Here is a 26,973-nt window from a genome sequence, read left to right on the forward strand (position 1 = left end):
TTGACACAATCTGAAGAGAGGGAGATGACAAACACAGAGATATTACACCTGAGCCAGTAACTATGCACTACATGGGTCCAAAGTACAGAAATAATTAAACAGGCATATCATGAACTGAATCAAAGGTTAATAAATCCTTATTTTTTCAGAATCAAACTTAAAGTTGGATGCACATAATAGGAAAGTTAAAAGAACAAAAAAGTAGGAACAAAACCCAAATAAGTGAAAGCATAAAAAACACCCAAGCTGTTCTGGGACCTCTGTAATTGTTACCTTTAAGCCCTTTCCAGCCAGAAGCAGGACATGACGGGCCAACTGACAGGCTTGACGAAGCCCTTGAATCTGATCTTCATTCTTAATTTCTATGTCGTCTCCCCAGTCTGGTACAACGCCTGTCGTCACATAGTCTGGCTTCTTTATGTGCTTGGAGAAAAAGGATTGAAAATGAAGATCAGAAAACTGAGCATGACAATGGGATCATTTTCTCAGATATTGCCTCCTGCTTCATGGCAGCTTGCCCTTTCTGTCGTGGTATCGACCTTCCTAAGCCATCAGGGCAAACCCTCAAGGCTGCCTCAGTATTTCTTCCACTGCCCTTTTGAACTTAACATTGCCTGTTACTACTGACTTACACAGTCTGTTAGCCTTCCAGTGCTGAAACCCCAGATACTGCAGCTGACTTCCAGCACAGACAGTCTCAAGTTAAGAAACTGGGAGAAAGACTTTAAAACTCTTCATTTTCTTTGGCAAAGAGGGGCATATCTACAAAAGGCATCTAAACACTGGAAGTGATGAGACAAACATACAGAATTACTCTCAAAATTAAACCTGATCAAATCCTGTGTTTCTCATTCAAACAAAACACCTATTGAAAAATCCATGAGATTGCTTTTTGACTAAGAACCTTAGGATTTAAGTGATTTTAATTTAGAGGCTTTTATACATTAATCTAGTTCATATGCTGTGTCTAAATTTGTCCATCTACAACATTATACAAAGGTATCCCAATTTGCTGTCAAGGAAAATGTAGTAAACCTCATTTTTTCCACACAAGAACTTCTCAGCCCTTGTAAGAGGTGAAATTTGATTTTTTTTTTTAATCCACATCAATTTAACAATGTTTATAAACATGAAAGCTAATAAGAACAGTAATGTCTTGCACAGAGTTGGAAATGCACTTTCTGTCAGAGGGTCCTGGGCTGTTTCACTGGCTGTGGAAGAATCCCTTTGCCCATGACAGCCAGACTGATTTTCTGCCATGCTGGCCACAGGGTGAGTTTTGCACTGACTTCACAAAGTACACAGTCAAGCTGGCAGGCAGAAAACAAAGCAGGCTTTTTGGCTGTGCACAAAACAACCACACAACAACAGGGTGTAGGAGTAACAAAGAGTGGGGCAACTGATGAACTCTATTGGGATTTGAAATAGGAAGGCTACTGTTACTGTTACAGGTATTTTATGTCCAATCTGATAAAAATGATGAAATTATCTTCAACAAACTTATGTCAACAGAATTTCAGATCCCATTTCTTTAAAATGAATGCCATAACAACTGTAACAACATCCCATTGCAGTAGTTTGGGCCTTAGTCCAAAAAAAGCCAACCAAAACAATGCCATTTGTTAGATTAGCAACTCCACACACAGCATCACCCTTGCTGTCCCCTTGGAGGGCACTCACCTATTAACTGAGACATGATCCTACTGAGAACTGTGAAGGGAGAAGCCCAAAGCAGAGTACATACAAATGTCCATGTGGACAGTTTCACACCAACATCTTAAAGAACACCTTTATTTCAAAAAAACCACTGTTATTTCAATGTGATTTTTGCCATACTCTGAATAAAAGTAAAAACTTTGCCCTCAACTTTTCAGAGTTCATAAATGTGGACTGATTTTTAGATGTCTGAGAACTCTGATCTGGGAAGACAACTTTTCATTATGACAATGTATTTCTTCCTCTTTATCATAAAAGAAGCATCTAAATACAGAAAATAAAGTTTTAAAATTCTGTGATTTAAGAGCTTCCACAGTCTCTTAGGGCTACTTCCATCATTCTTATCTGTTTTCCTATCTAACAACTTTTTAGTATATCTGGCTCATGGAAATGTCCTATATTGGCATAAGAAATCTATATTAAAATACAAAACAGAATTGTATAAAGTACTAATGCACATCCTGAGAAGCACTGTTTAGAAAGGGTATTTTGGTTTCCTTTGGCAAAAGGAAAGATACTAAACAGTTTATCTGTATGCTGTAATTAAACAGGGGGAAAAAAGAAACGGAAAAAAAGGAAACAAGAAGTGGAGCACATGTTAAATTTGCATTCGCATCAAAAAGTCCCTTTTGGCTTTAAAGTAAATAAAACCAAAAATATATGTTGCAAGGAATAAGAACACTCAGGCACAAAAAAGACAAGTTTAAAACATGCAGCAGGGTTGTGGGACAGCTACCAGCAGGTATTGTATGTTCTTTTTCTGACACAACCAAATAATAAAACCATCAGCAAAATATAAGCATTTTATAATTAGCTTGCTAGAGATTTATATAGAAGGGGACTTAGATGATCATGAATGATTCCTACTGACTTGTGGTAAGACAGTCTACCATTGCTTCAAACAAGAATCTGGACCCAGAATTGTTGACAGATGATTATAATACTCACATTTATTCTACTATAACTAAACAAGCCCCAGGTTTGAACTCCCCCATAACTAAATACATCACTGTGTTTAACATGGAAGACAGCTGGACATCAGCTCTCCTATTTCAAATACCAGACCAAGCAACAGGACAGTGATCCAACCCCCAGCTGTTGGACAACAAATACACTTGATCATGACTGCAATCAAACTCTACACTGGCTGAAGAACAGATTAGGTAACAGAAATTGCAGTACCTTAGGAACTTGGTGAGCTGGAGAAACCATGGCTGGCCAAACTACGCTATAAGCAGCATTTCTTTGTCCCTGAAAGAAGAAGCATCTTTGCTGATGATTGCTTGAGTGCCTGTGCAGGTAGTTATGATTGCACAAAGAAAAGATTATGTGGCAGCCAGTCACAGAACCTGTTAACAGATAAATTAAAAAATATTAACATTTTTACAAAATGGAAAGTATGCAAAAAGAAGGGCATAATGTAAAACAGAGCACAGAAGTCATGTAGTTGCCGAGGGTAATTCAAATCTTGTACCATTTAAGAGAGAGTAGAAAGAACAAGTAGAAATGGAGAAAAAAAAACCTTTCCCAAACAATACTTTGAAGCTTAATAAAATATCAAATCTGTTTTGGCTTGATGCATTAAAAAGCAGTGTGGGTAAATTCCCCACAGTTCACAGACAGGAGTGATGCTCTAACTGGCCTCTGCTTGGAGCAATTTGCAGGGCTGCACAGTCCAAGGCTTGGCAAAGCAGTTGATAAGACACAACAGCAGGAAAAGAGAAGACAAAAAAGGAAGATTTAATGTTACTTCATACAATATTTTCAGCTGTATTCTTGCAGAATTGGTCACAGATTTGAGCATAACAAAGATAATGTTGCTCTTTGTCTTGTTGCTCAAGACACAAAGAATAGTTCATTTGGTCGGGGGGCAACAGAAGAAACTTCAGGAGATATTTTTATCTTGGCCAGAAGTAATTGAAGGGATTAAAAGTGTAATTTATTTGGAGTATTTGAATCAGATTTCCATTTAATTCATATGGGCATTTGGAAAGTTTCATAGCTCAAACTTAGTTGTTGGGCAATGACAAATTTTGCCCCCAGAAAAAAAAAAAAAAGGAAAAAAGAAAAAAGAAAAAAAGGGAAAAGGGAAAAGAAAGGGCAATTGAGGCCCAAAGGCTCTCAGAGACATCAAAACCAAAATAACGCACCACAAAAGACAATGCTAGCATCAAAACCAGGAGATTCAAAAGGATTATTGACACTGCCCAATTACATTACAATTACACACAGTGTATATTTCCACTACTCAAATGTTCTACAATATAAACAGGGTTTTTCTCCTGAAACACAAGTTTACCATAACAGTTGATCTGCTTCTGAAAAATGTCATTATGTATACAAATACAAGAGCAATCTTGTGGCAAGTAATCCAGATGAACAATTGTTCTTCAGCAAAAAGTTTTTGTTTAAACAGAAGCAACTAAACATTTTTATATCACAGAAATTAAGAAATTAATCTACTGCATATTTTGTAACTATGTAAAAATGTTTATTTTCAGAAGACTTTGTTTCACATCTTGCATGTTTTTTATTCTATTGTACTTCCTTCCTTTCCTTTGGATGCATTTATCATGTTCAGATGCAGAAAGTATCCTTCCACATGTGCAATCTTTCAAAGAGAGCCCTTTTACTCCATGACATACAGAAGATTTGAGTCATGCTCAGTTTTGGAGCCCCAAACCCAGACTGAAAGAGTCTCATCGGGTTTGCATTAGAAATGTTTCCGACTGTCTCTTTGCACTGATCAGGGTCACATTTAGGTACCAAAGTCTGAAAAGTTAAAACCTAGATGTAGAAACTTTTACTCAAGCCAATTTTTACTGGGTTGTTTTTGTTTGTTTGTTTGGTTTGTTGTTGGGGTTTTTTTGGTGGTGGTGGTGGGTTTTTTGTTTGTATTGTTTGGGTTTTTAGCTTGGTGGGTTGGTTTGTTTGTTTGATTTGTTGACAAATAACAAAGTGAAGCTGAAGGGTGAGGTTCACCTCAAGCTCTCAGTATAGCCTAAATACCCAATGGAAGCTGCCTGCTTCAAAAGAGAAGAAAGTGTCTCCAAGGAAGTGGAGCTGCTCAGTTAACAGAGGGCTGGATTGATGTGGCAGCCTATTAACTGTAACTAGGATTTAAACAGCAGACTCATAATCTGCTTTCCTAGAGTCGCCTTCACAGGAAAAAAAATATCATTGTCCAATTAACAAAAATCACCCAAATATACAAAAAAAACCCAGAAAGGGCCACCTAAACTGCAACTGTAAGCATGTCCTAAAAGCCCAAAGCATCCTACAAACTCCCTGTCTGGTTTGTACTCATTTCTGGAATTTGGAAGCACAGAATCTGCTGAGGCAGCAACTTTTGGGCCATCAGAAAGAGCAATCACTCTGACAGTGTAAGCCAAGGTGCCTCTTTTACAAAGTGCAGTACCTTGCTTTCAATATATTTCAATATATTTGAAGTACCTTGTTTTTAGCATAGCTAAAGGCACTACAAATATATTGAAATCCCACACTCACTGATGTGGTTAGCTAAAGTCCACATGGACATCAATATGTGAACATATATTTTAAATGCTCTCCTTGATGCCCAGAATGCTCCCCGGACACCTTGTAGATTGTATCACAATTTAACTGGGGAAGAAAAGGTGCAAGTGTGCTTGTCAATTATTCCCAATAAGCTCCCCCAAATACACACCCTTAAATACGTTAAACATATTCATGGGTGCATGTCTATCAACTAGCTCACATTCAGAAGGGATACCTTTTTATTCTGAATAAAATTTTTACCTCTATTGTCCCAAAGATACACTGCAAGTGTTGTCACAAAATAACAGGATAATAAGGTACTGTAGCCTGTTGTTATTCTACTAACTACTCATTATAAACCAGATGCATATAAAACTATCTACTGCTTGAACAGATGAAATGAGACAAGCAAATAAGTATCACCATTCTAAAATACAATTCCTAAATTGTATTACAAGAATTATAAACACAGGGCAACTAAACCTTTATTTGAAATATAAAAGATTATAAGAGAAAACATTCTCCTACAAAGTAAAAATAAAATTAAATAAAATGGCATTAAAATACAATGAAGTTACTGGTCTATAATGAAAATCTGGACTCCATCCACACACTTCCTTCCTTAAGAAGGCCTTCTAATGCCTCCACAGTGCCTTTTATTTTTCAAGCTCCGTATTCCCAGCTAATTTGATATAGCAACATCATCAATCACCTGAGACAGGAACAACTGTCTGTATTCTCCAAGTCTGGCTCAGAAATTCCCTCCTCCCCACCCCTTACACCCATCAAAGCTTTTCTCAGTGCCTTTATTTACTTCTGCAACACTGGTGCTCAAGCACATCCTTTTGTTAAGCTTTCTGTGTATACTAATTACTGTAAGACAGTTCATACACATGGCATTTATGCATCTTCCAGCAGAAGCAGCCACAGCAGAGCATGGTGTGTGAAGCTGGGTAGGCTGATAACAGACCAGCACAGCCAGGACACAAAGTTGACCCTTTAGGTGTTTATTTGTTTATCCTGTACCCCAAGAGCAAGGCCAGGTCACCTGGCAGGAGCAATAGAATACTGACTACGATCTGCACTAAGAGAATGATCAGCAGCATTCCTGAATGCCATGAGCAGCTGGGATGCACAGGAGCACAGACAATCCCTGCCAACGGCTCCGTCAGTGAACCCCTCTGTGCGATCCGTGTGCTCGCCCGAGCCGCTGCATTCCTCAGCACACCTTCCACACCTGCCTCTGCATCAACAGTGTCAATATGCACTGTGAGCTCTACTGAATTACCAGATGAATTTATCTTGTGTGGAAATTTCTTTTCCTTTTAAATGAGTCAGTCAGAGCAGCTGAATATGGCATTCTAGAATTATGATGGGTGGGAGCATTTTTAAGTGACTGATTTTGCAGCACAGTGTGCCCTATATTTATTAGCCTTTTACTCTAGGGCTATTTTAATTGTTATCTGTTCATGCATGTTACACTATATAATGAAATGCTCTCATTTCACTCCTAGAGTGGAGAGTTTTTTATGTGTATCTCTATTAATGACCCTTAATTAAGTTGATTTTAGTAATTTAAATGTGATTTTCCTCTGGTCAAGAAGTATTTTTAACGGGAGATGTTGAGAATGAACTCTCACATAAGCCCTTTTCTAATGCTTCCTGTTTAACAGTTACAGCAATTTATCAAGCTATGTTTCCAATGAATGAAGTGTGGGGTAGCTGGGCAAAAATCTGCTCATTTATATGAGCCATCAAATGTGATTGTTAGCCACCTTTTTTTGGTATTTATTAATGAAAGATTTCAATTTTCCAAGCAATTAACAAAAATATTACCAATGGATAAACTTCATGACAGTTCTGAGCTACAATAAATACAAGGGTGCCTCTTAAAAAAGACAATAAATAAATTAACATATTTTTAAATAATTTAGTCACAGTATCAACAGAAGCAGAGTACCAAAATGATTTAAGATTAAAAGAATTAACATTCAAAACTATTTAGGAAATAAAATCAACTTGCTCTTGATAAAGTTAACAACATCAAAAGCATTGTTCTGACAACTCTTCTCAAATTATGTGATTTAATCTTTCTTTTTAAACTGAAAAAAAAGAATGACTGTAGAGATTTTCTTAATATATATTCATTTGGAGGTAAAACACTAGAGATCTTTAATTTGGCTTGTCAGGTAATTTTAATACTCTGGCATAATTTAGGTTCTTCTTTAGCTTCTTCAAATACTCATTTTGCTGAAACTTCTAAGGATTAAAGCTTAAAATGAGGTATTAAAAATCACTAAGGAGAACAATATGTGGAATCCAGCCAAGGCAACTAGGTAAGAATACATAGCTTCTTACTGCTAATTACTAAATGTTCCCATTTTTCAATCCAAAATAATGGCTGTGGTTTGAAAGACCTTTACTTGTAATTGTAACTCTAACTGTCTAATAAAACACTGACTTTGTAACCCCCCGTTGCAAAGGTATGTCCAAGCTTCAAAAATAGGATGGGAAAGATTAAAGGTCCTTTCCAGCCCTGTGTAACCTGTGTAGCAGAAGACCAGCTCACATTTCACATGCAATAACCTGCGCATTTGCTAAAAAAAAAAGAAAATGAAAGAAAAAAAGGAAAAAACCTCCAAGAACAACATAGGGAAATGCCTGAGGCAGAAGTTGAAACTGATTGGGCAAAGTAGAAGGACAAGAGCCCTTGAAATTAAACAAAAGCAAATTCATTCTGTTGACAGATGTTGATTACATCAAAGCCATGAAAGAACTTTTTTTTTTGTTTCTCTTTTTTTTTTCCCTTTTTTGCAACTAATACCTCCACATTTCTGTACATTATGGATATAACGTATCTTAATCAACATAATCCAACACATGATAATTCTCAAATTTGGTAAAATTATATTATAAGAAAGTCTTAATGACAGGCTTCTCCAAACAAGAGTGTATTCACATGGTCATGTCTGCATACCCGTGCTGGTCACGCCATCATCAGCCCCTTACTTCCAGGGGTTAACTGCTCTGGCAGCCAAATAAAATACAGAGAGCGCTGTGTAATTATGGAGACAGTCAAAGGGCAGACTCTATTTTGAAATCTATTTGCACAGACAAGGTCTTCCAATTTCGCTTACAGGAAACAAGCTGGTAAAGGGGGTCTCCTCCTCTCCAGATGCTTTCCACACGTTTTTCCCACATCAGGAAATCGTGGACATGGACACCATGCAGGACTGTTTCCTGGATTGCAGAACTATGTCATTACAAGGAGAAGAGCAAGTCCCTGCTTGTGAGAAATATTTCCTCCTAATTGGATGTATTAGGGGAAAGCAAAACCCATCAGGACTACTGAAAATGTGACTAGCAGCAATTTGTAAACAGGACGCAGCCACAGCTGTCACGATGGTACTGGAAAAGAGAAAGCAGAAATGAAAGGGTAAAAACACTCTGTTTTTAACAGCATGATTGGAGAAATGAAATATTCATCAGGATAGATGTGACTTCAGTTACAACAGCAACACACTGGTGAAAACTTCAACAACAGAATGCTTATGACCCTACCTGATAAACCGAAACACAGGCCAGTATCTTGCAAACATTATATTCTAATTGGTATGGTTTTATTTAATTTTTCTGGAAATTAACAACAGAATTTGTTTAGTTAATAGAGGCATTAACAGAACTGTTCTTGTTACTCTCCTAAGAGGCAACGAAGCCCAGCAATGGTCGAACAGCGACTGACTCCGGGGGAGAAGAGTCAGCTCCTGTACCAGCATCACTGTGACTCCCCCGTGTCACTGAAAAAGTCTGCTTTGGCCCTCAGTTATGCTCCTTGCTAATTACAATTCTGCCCTTACTTCATGCAGAGTGGAACCAGGCAATTTGTTGGCTACATGCCAATATAAATGAGTTTGTAAGCTTATAAAATATATGGAAACCGATTTTGTTTTGCTTTACTTACTATGATTTAGTCTAGACTAACAGACTAAAATGGTGAATCAGTGCCTTTTGGAATAGTGCTGTGCTTCTAATTCATTATTCAGTCAAACATAGGGCCAACAAAATAGCTGTTCTGCAAGTTGGTAAACTGGGAAACCACAGAGACTCAGAACCCCTTCTATTTACAGGAAGGATGACAGCCTAAGGGTACTTCATCCCAATAATAACAACATTCAAGTACCGGTGCCCAGGTCATGACAAGCCATGACCCTCCCCATAGCTCCTTCAGGAAGCTGGCTTGATGCCACCTTTTATCAGCAGCAACTGACAGTGCAACTTCAACAAACAGGAAGAAAAAATAAGTATTATATCCTTAAAATCTCCTCTGACCAGTTGAGCAGTTCTGTAACTGTATACTGTGTATGTATACACACAAACACACAGAGACACACCAAGGTAGTGTAAAAAATAAATTAACTGACTGAGTAAAATTCTGGTATCATTAAACAGTACTTCTCCCTTTTATTTTAGGACTTAAAAAATACAGAGTACAATCTAACTATAGCTGAGTGATATTCATTACTATAGCAAAGGAAATGAATTGTTTGTTACAGAACAGGGGATCAAGCTGTACAGACACAGGGAACAGAGCATCGCAGTCCTCCAGCACAGCCTTCCTTCCCACTGTTATTTCTACTACATCTTCCCTCTCTGACAGAAAAACGCAAGAAGAAAATAAAAAGACAGTGTTGTCTAAAGCAATATCACTGCAAAATGAGATAAGTCCAGTACAAAAGCTGCACAAAGCAATATTAAGGGTTTCAATCACAGTTACTATCAAGGGAATTTAGGCTCCAGATCACAGCATCTGGCAAGTTTCAACTTCTCTGACTAGCAGGAGAAACATTCCTCTTATGTTACTGCATTCCTTTATTGAGTAAATTAATTTATCATAAAATGAATAAATTAGAATGAGAAACATATCTGTTCAGGCTTCCATATTTAAATACATTTTACAAGCACTTTCTATTTATCTTTAGATTTTTTAAAAGATCAGAGAAATTACTTTTGCTTGAAAGACTAATTATTGTCTTCATGATTTTGATTTTGTAGGGAAGAAACAACTATTGGAACAAGTTAGTTTTAAAAATAGCACTTGTTTCAGATTAAAAAAATATGCTATTCCTTATATACATCACAATACCAAATCTAATTGTTTATATCCACCCACCCACAGCTCTAACATTCTATGAATCCTACTGGGTTAAAATCTTTTCAGGAGCTCTGTGAAACAACTGTTTTCCAACTGGCATGGTTATATCCTATACACATGCCTGACACAATATTAAATGTGAAAAATAAATCCTACTTTAACCTCTAAAATTTCCACCAGGAATGGAAAAAATATGTCTGGATCACCATAAAATCCTTAAAAGGTTTTCCACCCTTTCAGTAGGCAAGCAACATTGCTGAAGTAAGAGTAATCTTTGCATAGGAAATTTAGGAATGCTCCTGTACATTGTATCAGCACATTCTGTGTAGCTTGACGCATGGGAAGAGAACAGGCAGTCAGTCCTTTTCCTGCAGTAAGTATTTTCCATGCATCTACAGCCAAATCTCTAAGGACACAAGATGATTTCTGAATCAAAATTAAGAAAAAAAGTCTTATCTCAAAACTAAGGAAAAAAGTGCACATGGCCAACAACTTTGGGATGAATACCTTAATAAAATAAGATTACATTACTACTCATTTGGTAAAATTGACAACTAGTAGTATTTCTTGCCTTGTGTTAAAAGTTGTTAATTACATGTATTGTCCTGTTTTCCCCTGAAAACACAAGTTCTGTTAGGACAGTAAGTGTTTACTGAGAAAACAAGTGTGCATCCTTTGCTAGAGTGATGAGTCTAAGGCTGGGGCATTACATCCCATAATCCAGATTTCAAAATACAGGAGCACAGAGGTCTGAGAGCTTACAGCTTTTTCTGCTAAACTGCTGTGGCGGTGGTAGAAATAAGCTCTTATTTTTATTTCAAGAAAATGCTCTGCACAAGAAGATGTCTAATCAAGAGCTTGCTGCAGATAACTTGTAGCATCCTGATTAAAACATTTATTTTTAAACCCGTCAGTCATTACCATGTGCTATTTATGCGTAACTTGGAAGCTTATTCATAAATATGTGACATTTGGGTCACTGAGTGAATTATAATGATAGAATTATGGATCAAATTTGGAAGAGTAGAGTATAATGTTTGGGAGATGTTTTAAATGTTTTTAAACACCTTTCACTTATCTCCTTGCTTAACATTTACAAAGACCTCTTTTTAGCATAAAAATCTGTTTCTCAAACAGTGATACAGGAAGAAGTTGTTTACATTTTCAGAAGTACCAACATACATCACTTATGACAAAAAAACCAAGCACTCCATAAGAAATGCTCAATCACTGTCAATCATACACACTAAAATATACATAAACCAAAGCATGTGGTATGAACTGTATTAGATTCAAACTGAACAGAGAATTACAACTATAACAAACAAAACCCAAATAATTACTAGTGACTCACAGGCCTATTTACACATCTCACCAAACTATTGGAAAGGTAGGTAACCATAGAAACCTGTCAGCCTAAATTCAGCACTTTAAAATTTGTATTTAGTTTAAAATGCTGACAATTCTGTTTCTATTTGACAAAATTCATATTTTTAAAGGCTTCAGTTTTTGCTTTGGTGCTTAAATAAATGCCTAAAATTATTTCATTTACTGGTTACTAATAATTTGCCTTTTATATTTGATTTTACCTGAGCAAAAATTGCAGTTTACTCTCAGTAATACAAAATATTAATATATTTTAATATCGCAAAATAATTTCTAACATTTCTTTAATGACTGAAATTAAATAACAATATAAAACAAACACTTCTGCACTTACTATGAAATGCTTTGCTCATGGACTTTTTTAAGCTGCACACCAGCAGAAAAAAGAAATTACTGAAATTAACTGTTAAAACTGAAATGCTAATAGCCTTTTCAACTTATACTTCTTTTTCACTGACAATTGCAATTTGCATGGCTTAAAATTTAATACTATCATTAGTACTAATGTCCTATATTTTACTTCATAATCTAAATGAGTAAAATATTATTTTTGTAGTTCACCGGCTCTTATACTTAGGCTGTAACGTTCAGTGTGTATTTCATTATGTAGATGAGCAATGGAAGTTGTCTAACATGATTTAAATGGGTCAACAGTATTTTCCTATTCACATTAATCATCCAGACAGCCACACACAAAAAAAATAGCCTTGAAAACTAACCTAGGAAATCCCTTTTTATCAGAGACTCTTCCCACCACTCCAGCAGCAGCAAGCAATGCTCCGGCAGAAGGGAGCCCCGGGCAGGGGCGGCCAGGGCCGGGCCCCGCTCCCCTGGGCGCGCTCGGCTCCCGGCGCTGCCCGCGCTGCCCGCGGCCCCGTGCCAAGAATGATTCTCGTCCCGCCACGTTCAATGGGAGCTGTGTGTTGACAAACTGAGCAAATCTGAATCGGCAAAATTCATTCTTGGCACGGGGACGCACAACTGTGCTGAAAGCAAAGGCGCGCTGCCCGCTCCCTGCACTGGCAGCCGGCTCCTCCTGGCGTAAACACACTTGTCAGGGCTCCCGCTGGAGTCAAAGGACACAGGATGAGGCCCTTTATTGCCAATTGTTTATAAAACACACCAAAATTAAGGGTTCTATTCTCAAGCCATGTAACCACCATCTACGGCCCACTTCATATATGGCATATGGCAAATTAAATGGCAATTTATAATTAACATGGCCCTTCTGTAGAAAGGGAAGCTGTTCTAATAGACGATAAAGGGGAAGAACATAAGTATAAAACAGGCAGAAAGTAAGAGTAATTGTGTACTAAACATTCAGACTAATTTATTAAAAAAAAAAACAAACCCCAAACCAACAAACAAACAAAACCCCAAAACAAACAAAAAGAAAACCAAAACCCTCATTTCTGAGCTATCTTCACCAGAGGTTATTCCCTCACTTAGTATGTTCATTGGACTATTCTACTGACTGATTTTCTAAGCTAGACAGAGTAAGCAAGGAGTCTTTGCAAGAATTTAGGTCTCAAACTCCTTTTTCTAGACTGAAAAGGGTTTACACAGTCTTTTCTGCACAGACAGTAAATCCATAATAAGTGTTTTGCTCTCCACAAGATGAAGATAATCTAGCTTGCCAGCAAAATATGACAGGCAATTCTCCTGAGCATGTTTAGCTACCTTGTGTGCAAATCTGGGCAGTAATCTAAGAAATTCTCTATAGGGACATCCACTTAATCAATTACTAATCTGTAAACTCAACTCAGAACTTCTGGATTCAGTGAATTACATGCTAAAAATCCTGCTGCATACTTTTTTCACATGGAAAATGTGAAGCCTATCTCAATATATACTCATGGCCTATTGAAAAGTGATGTGACTGTGAATTTGAGTCTTACAGCCCTGGCCACAATTTCATAAATGTCAAGGCTCCAGATCTGTATTCGGTAGGCAAAGAGCTACAATGAAGCTGATTCTGCAGTGGCTGCTCCCCTGGCAATGGCACAGTCCTTGCAAGTGCTATGCCATGCCTGGGCCATGCTTGCTGCTCCTGCAGTGGCTGGTAGTCCATTGTCACCGCGTGTCACACTGGAGGAGACATGAGAGAACTGCTGCCTTTCCCCAGACACTCCAGCAGATTATTTTCATCAGGCTGAATTTCCAGCTGCCAACACTCCACCAACCTGTTTGCAACACCCGTCTGGTTTCCACAGCTGGGGATACTGCTGCAGCAAGCTCTGCCAAAGTCTTTCCATCAGCTACCTCACTCTATACCTGATTTTGTGAAGCAGCTTTTAGAGAAGAGTTATTTGGACAAAACAACCTCCAAATGAACAAAAACAAGACTGCCTTTATCAAGGAGATTTTAGAAACAGCCACTTCAGAGCAATCTTTGGTTTGCTCTGAATTACATTCTTGCCAGAAAACATGTATTAGTTAAGGAGAGTACTCTACAACTCAAAACTCTTAGACAACATAATGGTACTACTCAGAGAGCTGCTGGGACAGTTATACCAGTAAAATAATTCTTGCTGGTACAACTTGATCTTTTGGAGCAAGCTTTGATTTACGCTTTCCCAGAAGAGAACTATTCTCATGAGATGAGCCTCTGCTGATTTAGCAGGGTGTGTTAGAGCATGAATAATTTTTTATAAACCCAGACAAGACCCGCTGCTGTATTTACTTCTTTAAAGAACACCCATTTCTACCATGACTCACAGAACTCTGTTAATAATAATAATCAGTGCAGAACAACCAGAAATGGCTTGGAGAGGTCAGACCTGCCTAGCCACCTCAGAGGAGCTAGTTCAAAAAGGACACGGCAATGACATTAAGCCTTGTCATCACCTACCATTTCATGCACAAGGCACGAGTGTGATTTGATGCTCAGATCTGCACAAATGACCATGGGCAACACCTCCTCTCAGTATCAACCCAGCATGTCTTTGTGAGATATCTATCCACTTTGTCCAGTGGAAAAGGACCTCAACTCAGCAGCACTGGATGAGTTTACAAGCACACTCAAGAGCAGAGAAGTCAAGCAGAATACAAGCAAATCTGCAGTGACTGCGCCATTTCTTAAACAAAACATGTCCACTTTACATGGAGGGAAGCTAGGAGTTCACTCTTGCTTCTGCCCAACTCCATCTTTACCTGTGTCTATCAGTAAATCTGAGACTTCCAGAACAGCTGGAATTTATATGAGAAACAAACTTGCCATTTTCTTTCAATGTTATGCCACATTTGTTGACTTTCCTTTTTCAAAAATGCATAAGGCAGGATGCAATGTAAATTTTTGTACAAGAAAGCATGAAATAGATAATCTGAGAAGTGTACAAATTTCTACACAGAACATCTGATATGCTGTAAGTAATAATGTATACATTCAGACTGTGTTATTACTGCAATAGCTCTTTATGGTTCAAAGTAAGCTTGATCTAAAATGAAACATAACTTTAAACAGGTTTTAACAATGAATACCTGAACATAAACATATTTAAAATGTGAAAGCTGGAGATTTTATAGAGCTGGTTAGAGTGGCTGGTTATTTATAATCTAAACTCAAAAGAACAGTGTGACTTTCAAAAACACCCAGGGAAGTTTTCTCAGGCTGCACAGTGGAGAGTATGTCTGCCAAAAGACCTCCAAGGAGCTCTGAAGAGCCATTTATTCTTCCTCCTAAGGCTTGCATGCAGCAGAGCAGCCTGTTGAACACTTGGGTTTTAACATTCTCCTTGTTCTTCAGAAATTATGAAGGAGAAGACATTACTGATTTGGAAAGGACATAATCTCCAAAAGAACAATGAACAAACTTTCCAAACCTTGTTTCAAATCATACAAAGAGGGTAAAAAATGATCAACTGAGAAGAAACCCTTATTATACAACAACACAATTTTAATGTTTTGAAACAGTTTCTCTTAAAAAATCTTGTAGAGTCTGTTTTCACCGTAGATAACACTAAAGGCCAGTGGTGTGATCTGAACTGGTGAACACCAAATATTACTTTTCTTAAATGGAAACTAGAACTTGGCTTCATACAGTGCCTTCATACTTAGTGTGTTATAAATTGCTTTAAATACTGGCAGGCAAACAGCCATTATGCGCTCAAGAGCTCATACGTAACAATACTCAGCATTTTGATAGAGCTTTTCATCTTCAGAGTGCTTTACAAACAACTCATTAATCTCAACCAATGCACCTGCAAGGTAGATAAATATCTGCATTGTAGGTGGAGAAAGACAGAAAGTTCACTGACTCATGCACAGCCATGCTCACTAGCAGCCCCAAATACCCCCAGCTCCTGGCTCCTAGTGCCATGAAGGACCTGAGCCCCACTGTGTGTTGAGCTCCTGCCTTCTCCTGAGCCACAGAGCTGCAGGAGAACCTCTTTTACTGCGAGGCACTGGCAGAGTGCTGGCCTGGCTGGAGACCCTCCCTTTCCCAAAGCTGCTAAGTTCCCAAGGACTGCAAGCTCCCACCAGGATCACCAACCCCAGGGAGTGGGAAGTCCATGAGACACTAAAGTGAGACTCACAATACAGATTCTCAAGCTGATTCACCATCAAGCAGTGAGCTGGAAAAGCCTCTGCACTGCCAGAAGCCTTTGCCTCTCTCCCTGTTTATTTCTAGCTGCTGCACAGACTCCAGGGCAGCAGATTCCTACAAGTCAGACAACAGAACCCTGAAGTCTCTGGCCTCTGAGTACTGCCACAATTCAAGAAAACAGCTTCACCCCTCTGGTGTTCTCTAACTATTAAAAACTTGTAATGAAATTTTGCCTTTGAGAATTGTAATTCTCTTCCCTGTTGGTGACTGGAAAAAAAAATTGAACCTGATTGCACTGCATGATTGTACTTTTAACTTTCTGAGTTCTAAAAGTATCAGATATGATTTTTCTTAAACCTCAGAAATACCAGGAATGTCAAATCTGGAGCAGATGAGAAACGTGGAAAGTGTGAACAATACAATACACATACTGTGCTACAACAGACTTTATATTCCCTTACACAGAGAAAATTAATAGTGGCCTTTTAGTAATAACATATTTATTTCTGATGTTTATTAGTCACTAGATTTAAATATAAAAATCTGACAATCCTTATCTGTTCATTCTTCACATTTGTGAGCCCAGGGCTTAGCAAGTTCTCCAGCCACTGTAGTTCCTCCCAGGGTAAACCACTCATGTTTAAAAATACAGGTGAATCAGACAAACTGTTACAATAACAGAAAAACAAATCCCACTTTTTCTTAAGGTATCGAAGAAAAAAGTCTCTCTACAATGAAAGGTATAAGCAAACACAAGCAGCAAAAGATAAATGAATGGCAAAAATGTATGTAGATAAAAGAGCTCAGCCAGCCTGCCCAGTTGAACTAGATATAAAAGGCAAAATAAGAAGAAAGAAGCAGCCTTTAATACTCTTCCCCACCTTAGTGTTTTAAATTTATAAAGAAAAAAAAAAATAACAAGCCCACATAATCCAAAACAAAATGAAGAAACAACTCCTGATCGTTAAACAGAAACGACAAGTTCCCCACATTTAGAAGATTTTTAAGCTTATTATTTCATTGATTTAAAGTGAGCTTGTGTCTGACTGCCAACATCATGCTTTTAAAAAAGAAGTCAAATCTACAACTCCCAATGAAAACAAGGGCAGATAAGAGCAAACTAAAAATATAACATACAGGAAATAAAATTGGATTTAATTACATTGAACATTAACATTCATTCTGCAATCACAAAGAAATTCTAAAAACATTTTCTAAATAAAAAACTCCACTATAAATAATATGCAATCTTTATATAATGTAGTTTTTCCAAAAGAAGGAAACAGATTAAAGAGCAGCATGCAAGAACAAAATTTAAATCTGCAATTGTATCCACTAAACTCTGGAAGCCTAACAATGATGATGCAGTAAAAAACCACCCAACATCCCAACTGTAATGCCACAACATTTTTTGCTATTTTGTTTAATAACTCATCACTTTCTTTGTACGCAGTAATGAAGAGATGTCACAGCAACTCGTGTCTGTCTCTGTGTGCTCTATTCTTTCCTGCTCCTGTTTTCAGGGTAGGTTAAAAAGAATCTTTTCTCCTAATCATCAGCAAACCAGTACCAGATTTCACTTGTGGTAAAGTATGCTACCATCAGTACAAGGCAATGCTCCATAAAAACAACAAAGAAAATTTAAAAAGCAAGAGGCAAGGTCTGAACACATTTTTCTTTCAATTCCCTTGGGAATCGTGGTTCTATAGGTCTTGAATTCCCAGGCAGAGGGGATCATGTTCATCAGTTATGGCAGCTCCTCTGGGCCTAAGTCCAGGTAGACTGCTTGTCTAAACTTGATGAAATATAGGCGCCATCAGGTAACAGCAGTGCTTGGGGAGACTCCAGAAATGTGTAACTGAAAACTAAAAAATGAAATTAAAACAAGGCTGTAGCCAAACAGCCTCTTTCTACAGGATGCAATAATACTGCAAGGCAAAGAGTTTACCACATACAGACTGCTCCTTATATATGGTCTTTTGCCTCTTCACATAGATTATATGAAAGCTGGATTGGGCAGACAAGCATATTTTAACAAACACTGATTTTAAACAGAAATGCTTAGGAAAGAAACCACGGTGACAAATACAAATAGCTTGAATAGACAAAACATTAAAAAGAAGTCATTGCCCTGTAACCCACTCCCCTTCCCACTACATTACTTCAAAATATTTTCAAATTAAATTCTCATGCTAATAAGTATTGCTAGATCAACAGCACTGGGATGTGGTGTCTGGAAGCACTGCAAGCTACCCATCACGGCACATCATCATGTCAAACTGTCAAAAGAGAAGAGGCAGCAAGACTCTCACTAGATGTGCATTTTGAAGTGCTACAGGAATATGCTTGTTTGGGAGTGGGGAAGGAAGGAGGAACCAAAAAAGGAAAATTACCAATGCCCAGTTGGTAAGATCATTGTAACTGGGTGTCCTAAAGGCAGTCTTAGCACAGAAAAGGCCTTTTCAGATTGCATACATGATCAAGTACTCCATAAAGCTTTGAAATCACAAATTGCAGTGGACCAGCAGGACTGTCACTGAAGAATGCTCAAAAGCATCTCCTAAGCTTTTGTTTAAGTTCTCTCTTGATTCACAACTGTCACAATCAGAACATCATGTCTATTATATCCAAATATCATGGAAAGGAAAACCAGCTAAGATTTCATTACACAGACCTCCACTGCAGCTTTAGCATCAAAACAGGTTCACCACCAGAAGCAGCTTGTCTTCAAGGTGACTTCAGCCAAAATCCACATCTCTTCAGAATAAAAAACCAGAGAATACCATAACACCACAGAAATATTTTTTGGTATCCTCAACCTTACACTCCAACTACAGCTATACATGGAAAGCCACACAAGAAATGAGGTTAAGTGTGCCAAACTGGCTCAGCAGGGTTCCCCCTGCACAGCTATAGAACACCCACAACACACAAATCCCAAACTTTACAGACTATGTGGTATGTTGCTTTTATGTGCACCTTAAATTCAGCTTCTGGTCTAGGTAGGGTAATTCAATGCAAAAAGTTGAGTAAAGGAAATTCTGTATCTAAATCTAGAAAGCACTTTACCTATGTCCACTGCTGAACTGCAAGTTTGCCTGGTAACTTGGGAGCAGCAGGCACCAGGGCAGGCTCAGGCCCTGTTTCATCCTGCTGATGCTGTGCTGCCACAAAACCGTCCAGAAATTACTCCCTCAGTGCTAGAGTTTCTCCATCCATCAGCTAGTGCTCATGATTTCAGCCCCTTTTGTCTGCTTAGCTATCTGCACTGTGAGCTCTCAGAGGCAAAATAAAATGTTTTATTATATGTTCACAGGACATTTGATCCTGCGATTTTAGGGAGTAGAGCTATCTGCTCTAAAATAAAAGGCAATTCACTATTTGAGGTCCAGAATTTCTTCAGGAATGATTCAATCCTTCATTCTTTCTCCTCAAACGCTATATATTACTCTAAACAAGCCTAGAGACCTGTCTTAAACTCTACCACTATTCTTGATGTTTTAAGTAACAGAACATGCAAGGACCAAGCAGCCAGACACTTCACAGTTTGATCCTGCACATAGCCTTGGCAGGATCATCTTCCAGTGTAGATTTTAGGAGTCTGTATTTTTGTTCCCTTGAATTTAATCTCTAAAGATTGTGACGTGGTATTCCTTATTTCACTGATTTGCTGTATGAGTATAGAGGAGGTTAAATCAGTTATTTAGCTCTTTGCAGAACAACACTGGAATTTGTGTGGGCTGGTTAGCACTGCATTTGTGAGCCTGAAGAGTAAAAGTCTGAAGCAACACCTAAAGGAGAGACAAAGATTGCCTTCTTTGCTGCCCAGAGGCAGCACTGAACTGAGGATCTTGAATGAAAATCACAGACATGACTTTCCATTTCAGACTTTCTACCCTGTTACATGGTATTATGTTGAGTCTTTGCTTCTACATCTGCAGACAGGTGAGGAAATGCCAGATGACAGCAGGCTCTGGCAGGCAGTGTAGAAGTTGTGCATGCCAACAGTCCTCACTCCAGACATCCACATGTCCCACTGTGAAGACAGGGACAGCACTGGAAAATCCACTTTGGAAGCACTGCAGCAACAACTCCCTACAATGGGGCATGCCACTTTCTTTCTAGAGTCATTCCCAGACTTTCATGGTATTTTCCTTCAGGGTCAGCAGCCTATGCACAAAGATGGACAATGGCCCTTCAGCAAATCACCACACCAGGGCAGCGAGCTTCTGCAGATGGTGGAGAAGCCTCAGAGCTCTGCCATAGGAATGGAAAGAGGAAGTAGCTCTTTTCTGCTTAGAGAAAGCTCCAGGTGAGCTTTAAGGAGAATTCTGCAAAATTAAAAGTGATACAGACAAAATACATTTTCACACAAGGTCAATTTTGTCTGAAGGCTTATGGCTGGGCTTACTTTCCTTAACTCCTGGCATATGAAAATGTACCTGTGTAATGCATTTATCACAGACTAAACACTGGCAGGTACAGGACACTACCTGGGACCTGGGCACCCAAGCCATAAGGCATGCAGAGCAGAGAAAGCATTCACAAAAAGCTGAACCTAAGTACTCCTCAGGAACTCGCCATTAACTTTGTCTCCATGAGGGTTTTAGCTGCAACCACAACAGTGACACTCTGGTACCAGGGCAATGGGCACCTTCCTACAAAGGAGAAACGACCTCTTAGTCTGAAATGAATGGCTACAAGAGTAGGTGGGGGTCACTAAAGCTGTTGATGTGGCAGAAAATGTTGGTTTTCAGCAGCTGTCCAGGACATCTGCTAATGACTTTCCTTCATTTAAAGGCAAGCCTAGCTAATGCTGAGAAACCTAAGCTCACAGAGAAACCACACCCTACACACCCACCCACAGCCAGAAGCGATGGATCTCGGCAGAAAAAAAGCCACAGTGTGCTGCCAACAATACATTACCTCTCAACTGAGAGAAGAGAGCGATTAAACACTTTATTGAAAGGGGAATATTTTTCTCTCATGCCTCAAACCATGAAAGTGCATGTCTTCCCCAGAGCTGCTGCACAGTTGAAATGGGAATAATTCCTCGCCTGCCTGATTAGTTTTGAGACAGAGATGAAACTACCTCAGGATTACTTAAAAAATGTTGAAAGTGTACTACAATCAAATGGTTTGAACTTCCACCATGCATCACTTGCAGCTCATAATGCTAATGTTAAATTCTGGAGACATGAGTCTGTCTACAAATTAATGGAAAATGTGAATTAATATCTTCTTCCAGCTAATTGCTCAACTCATATATAGCACAGTGCAGCCAAGCACATTAGATCTTGAAAACTCCCCTGCACAAGTTTTAAACCACTTTTTCTCATTTGCAAAAAAAAAAATCAGAATTACAGGACATATTTAATTGTAAGTCTGAAATACCAGGAAACAGTCAAGCCCCCAAAACTGTTATCTGTACATTCGATGGTTAATTAAAAAAAAAAAATAGGTTAGAAGTACTGGAAGTTACTGTAGGTGAGTATTAATTGTTTGAGTTGTACATTTGTGAACTTCTTTTTAACAGTGAGAAAAATACAAAGTGATAGTTCTACCATTTAAATATTAACAGTGCTAAGAAGACTTTTATGATTCATTCTTAACATGAGAATGGTATCTAATATGCTGAAATTTGTGATTAAATATGCTTATCAAAGAGCAAGCTGTAACAATTAAAAAAAAAGAAATATAACTCCTGTTTCAAAATGCCCCATCAGAAAGATGGAAACAGACTGATTCAGTAGCATATGGCAGCAAAAAAAATCTGAAATGAATACTTTGATTTCAGGAAAAAAAAAAGAAGATAATCTGATTTTGAGTCCTTTCACTTCCTCTTAGAAATACTGAAAAGTTTGAATTTTGTAAAACCATGAGCATTACCAAGGTCTGCAGATTAAAAAAAAGCGAGAAATGAACTGTATCAGAAACAGTGCTCAGTAAAAGAGTCAGTAAAGTAGGTACTTTATTTATTTAATCACTTCCCAGATGGAGACCCCTTAGGACACTTCTGTCCAGTAACATGCACAGTCCAACACAAAATGGCAATTTAAAAGTTCATTACCAGTTTTACCATCCTAAATGTCAAAGCCATGTCTGACCAGAAAGAAAAACTATGTAAAATGACTTGTCTGCACTCCATCCAGAGCATATAAACCAGATCACTTCACACTGCCTCAGTTCCTTGCTACACCTTTGGTATTAGTCCAACTAATGTTTGTAACTTGCGTAGTGCTTCAGGACAGTTTGATGATTTTCATATAAATACCCTTCTGGAGAAGAGTTTAGTATTCCTTCTATACACAGTTTTGGCTAACCTAACTACGAAATATAGAAAATACTCAACCATGCATTACTGACAAGGCTTGTGAACCAAACTTGTGACCTATACAGCCCAAAAAAAGAAAAATAAATCAAAAACCCCAACTTATTTCTAATGAGACTTGGCACTTCTGGACAAACTTGAAAGTGTGAGGCTCTGAAGCTGTACTGCAACAGTATCAACTCCAGCTATGTCCCTATGTTTCTATAAAAAATAAAAAAGGTTTAAGGCATTTCCTCCTCATTTTACTAACAGAGGGGAAAGAGTAACATTCTCAGAAAAATTTTGAAAACAAACATCTCTGAAAGGCTCTGTAGTCACAGAAGAAGAAGGATCCCATAACATCTCATATTCTGTGGTGCTGGAGGCAGCTATGGTTCCAGTCAGGGGCAGTTTGCAGGTTCCCCCCTGAGGAGCCTGTGGGGAAATTCCCAGTTCCACAAGGGGCTGAACAAGGCAGCCCAGCCCCTTACCGAGCAAACAGCCAGCCTGGGAACACAAACTACACAGGCAAGGGATGTATCACACCCCACCAGTCTGCACTGAATTGACTTGAAAAACCTGGCCCACAGTAAGTCACACAGCTTAGCACAGAATTCTGATTCACTGTTAGGGAAGCAAGATCAGGAATCAGTTATATCAGTATGGAACACAAAAGTAACTCAATTTACATGGGATATCTTCTCATCAACTATTTCCCTGTGGCTCTAAACCCTGAAATTTCATTATAAGAAATTAGGGGCTTCTACTCTACAATAATTTACCTGTATAAAATAAATAGATCTGTAAGAGATTACTATGCTTTAAACCACCTAAGATACAATTGTAGATATAAATGCAGCTCTTTCATGTGTCCTACTTTGTTACCAATAAAGTAGCACAGATTCAATTACAATAATACCTGAAACTGTGATAATATCTAATCAGATCATTTACAAGCCAGTGAATCAGCACACAATCCATTCTCTTTCTAACTACAAACTATGACTGTGACTTTATGTCTCTGTGCTCTGGGTGCTTCCTAGTACTGAATAATAAATTCAATTCCCACTCCTATGCATCACCTGTAAAATTGTTTTTGAATATTCTTCAAGAAAAGGTGCCAGCTAAAATGCAGGTCAACCCACTGCTAGTCCACTCTGAAATGCAGCATTTGAGCATACAGAATTTCACAAAGGTTGGTGGAAACCACTCACACCCTAAAGAGTTGTGTGCCCTCTCCTTGGATTGAATTCTGACATTAGCAAGGCAGAGACTACTCAAATAGCTTCCTATGATTACTATGATACTTCTCCATGGTTACTGAAAAGTACTTTTTAATTTCCTAGTATTTTTAAGTCAATTTTATTTTTTAATAAAGGGGTTTTTTTAGGCTAGCCTAAGTCCTTCTGATATGTGGATAAAGCATTTAATCAGTATACAGTTTCCAAGATCCCTGCTGCTCAAATGCACTTATGCAGAAACAATTCCATAATAAAGAAAACTTTCATCATTTATAAAAATGTAACATCAGATACATTAAAAAGAATAAGAGGCTATAAAAAAGTAATTTTTATTCAATTAAGATGGAATAGATAGCCTTAGATGAACAGAAACATAATTTAAATTACTTTTGTCTTTCGGTATTTGCAAATTAAATTATACTGAACTGTCCCATTCGGGGAAAATTGGACTTTGTTTAATCAGGCTTGTCTTAACTATGACAGTTTCACTTTCTTAAGTATCTGTAAAAGCATATCCCCTAGGGAAGCTGAACAAGGTTTGATGCCTGAACGGAAGGTAGGAAGGCTTAGCAAATGTAATTCGCTGGGTTCTTTTAACTGGATGACGGACATCGGGCTTTTAGGGGCGCACGGGGCTGAAGCCGGGTGTAGGACATGGGCACAGGACTTTGGCTTGTGAAGGGTTATGTGGTAGAAAAGTGCTCAGAGAACCTCAGGGCGCGGGGGACAAGGGGCCCTGACAAGCCATTGCACAGACGGGCGTGTCAGCAGGTAAGGAATCTGCACTTGAACGGCTTGGGAGAAGAAACACGTACACTCATGTCACATTACTTCAGCAGCAAAAGTCCCCAGAGCAGAAGCAGAGCAGAACATTCCCACCGCCTTCCCGCACCGCGGGGTCCCCGGGAGGTGCCGTGTGCGGGTCCCAGGCCGAGCACGGCACCGGCGGAACTCGCCTGAACAGGAGCCGAGCCCTGACAGCTGCGGCCGCTGCTGCGGGGCCCCGCCGCCACACGCCGCCCCCCGCCCGCCCGGCGGAGCGCTCTCTCGCAGCCCTCGGCAGGCTGGGCGGCGGCGGGATCTTTCGCTCCTCGATTTTAGAGCGAGCCCCGACTGAGCGGCGGCGGGCGGCGGGAAGGGCAGAGCGGGGCCGGGCCCGCGCCTCACCCCGGCGGCGGCGGCGGCGGCGCGCACTCACCTCCGCTGCACAGTGCGCGGGCGGCTCTGGGCGCCGCCATGCTGCCCATGTGAGGCGGTCACGTGGCCGCGTGTGGCGGCGGCAGGGAGCGCCCCCCGCCCGCCCTCGGCCGGCGCGAGCGCGCTGTGAGGGCGGCGGGCGGGATCCGCCCTGCGGGGGCAGTGCTCCGCTCCGCTCCCGTCTCTGGTCCGGTCCGGTCCGCCCGGCCGCGGCTCCCTGTGCCCCGGGGTGCTGCTGGCTGCCTTTCCCCACGGCCCCATCCTGCTCTGCTCACCGGCCCTAGCGGCAGTGGTGACTGCTCCTTCCGCAGCGGGACAGAACTGCCGAAAGCGGGACTTGGTCCCGCATGAGTGCAACCGTACTATTCCATGAGGGCTGGAGCTGCCTCATAATTTCTTGCCATTAAAAAATAAAAAAACCCGCAACCAACTAAGCAGGCAAACACCACCACCATCCCCTCAATTTGTACTTTTATGAATAAAATATTAACTACTCTTTATGAACTAATGAATGCAAAGGAAAACCTGGAAGGCAGGTGCCAGGAGGATGGTACCAGACCTTTTGCTGTGGCGCCAAGTGACAGGATGAGGAGCAGTGACCGTAACTAAAGCACAAGTTTCATCTCAGCAGGAGGAAGAGCTTTATGTTGAGGGTGGCAGAGCACTGGAGCAGGCTGCCCAGGGAAGGGCTGCAGTCTTCCCCTCTGGAGACATTCAAAACTCACCTGGATGCATTCCAAAATATGGAAATAATCCAAGTATTTCTTACATCCTCACACACATGTAATGATCTTTGTATCCTTACATACATTCATGGGTACACACGTAGTGGTAAATTGTGGGATAAGTAGGTAAATTGTCAAATGAGAACTCAGGCTGTTTAGCTCCAGATTTATTTACATTCTGGTACAGCCATCAGTAGTTTTTAGCTTCCCATGTACAAGTTCTGTGATTTAGTAAAGAATAGAGTCAAAGTCCAAGGTGGATGGGAATGCTGAGCATATTTACCTATATGTGCTTTAGAAAAAGCTCCCAAAAAGTATGAACTTAAAAGTTACACTTCAAGCATTTCTGATTTTAAGGAGCAAATGCCAAACATGCTCTGATTAAGAAAAGAAAAAAAAAAAAAAAGTGCTGTGATCCTCTTAAACTTTGCTAGTAAAAGTGCATCTCTTAATCAGCTGCCACAGCATGATAGGCAGCCTATCATATAGCTTATATCCAGACTATACTGTTGTTTAAAGATCAATACAATACCTTATGCTGCCTCCAAAAAACAAAATATTCTACTTCTTATAGCCACATTCTGCATGAACTGACATATTTCATCATCATTACTCAGTGAAGGGAGAATGATAAGATTTTCACAGAAATAAAGCTATAGGAATAAATATAGAGAAAGCATTGCTAAGCTAATCAGTTACACCTCGTGAGCACCATTACCCTCTGCTCACTGGTGACAGCTATGCACACTATGTTTCATTTGCAGAGCCCAAATGTGCACGTCTTCACTTTGCTCCTAATTCTACAATGTAGTATGGTCTTTCAGGAGCATCATTTTATCCTCTTTTGTATTTTGGCAAGGCTTTAGGAATCCAGACACTCAACCACTAGTTCTGTAACATCAATGTGCAGTGTAAAGCAATCACACATTCTGCTGCTTGGCCTAAGCAACTATATATAATTGCTTATTTATTATTACTATATATACTTATAGCATATATATAAACAATATATACTCTTGAAGGGGTGTCCTTGTGTGTGCCTAAAGAGAACAGCACACTTCACATGAAAGTATCCATGTATGATGAGTAATTAGCCTCATTTTCCTCAACTGTCACTAAAGGAGAAAAACAGAGCTCTAAGGTAGCCTAGTCTCACCTTTCTTATTTGAGTCAGCAAGTATTTC

General features: G+C 39.3%; 1 protein-coding gene across 3 annotated transcripts in view; it reads right to left on the minus strand.

The window, feature by feature from the left end:
* The window catches only part of METAP1D (methionyl aminopeptidase type 1D, mitochondrial), a 43,366-nt gene extending 18,245 nt beyond the window's left edge, over nt 1-25,121 (minus strand). For 2 of the 3 annotated variants that reach the window (XM_054278278.1, XM_054278276.1), the window contains exons 1-3: nt 8,370-8,612; nt 2,899-3,065; nt 274-423 (exon numbers count right to left, since the gene is read on the minus strand). In XM_054278278.1, the coding sequence (XP_054134253.1) occupies nt 274-423; nt 2,899-3,065; nt 8,370-8,433 (381 nt within the window). In that variant the 5' untranslated portion in view covers nt 8,434-8,612. Of the gene's footprint in view, nt 1-273; nt 424-2,898; nt 3,066-8,369; nt 8,613-25,065 lie in introns of those variants that run through there. The other variant, XM_054278277.1, reaches the window with a different exon arrangement.
* Nucleotides 25,122-26,973: the final 1,852 nt, after the last annotated feature.

This window comes from Melozone crissalis, unplaced genomic scaffold (genome assembly GCF_028551555.1).
Source record: "Melozone crissalis strain CALT ecotype California unplaced genomic scaffold, PUWL_Pcris_2 ptg000023l_1, whole genome shotgun sequence".
Lineage (NCBI taxonomy): Eukaryota > Metazoa > Chordata > Aves > Passeriformes > Passerellidae > Melozone > Melozone crissalis.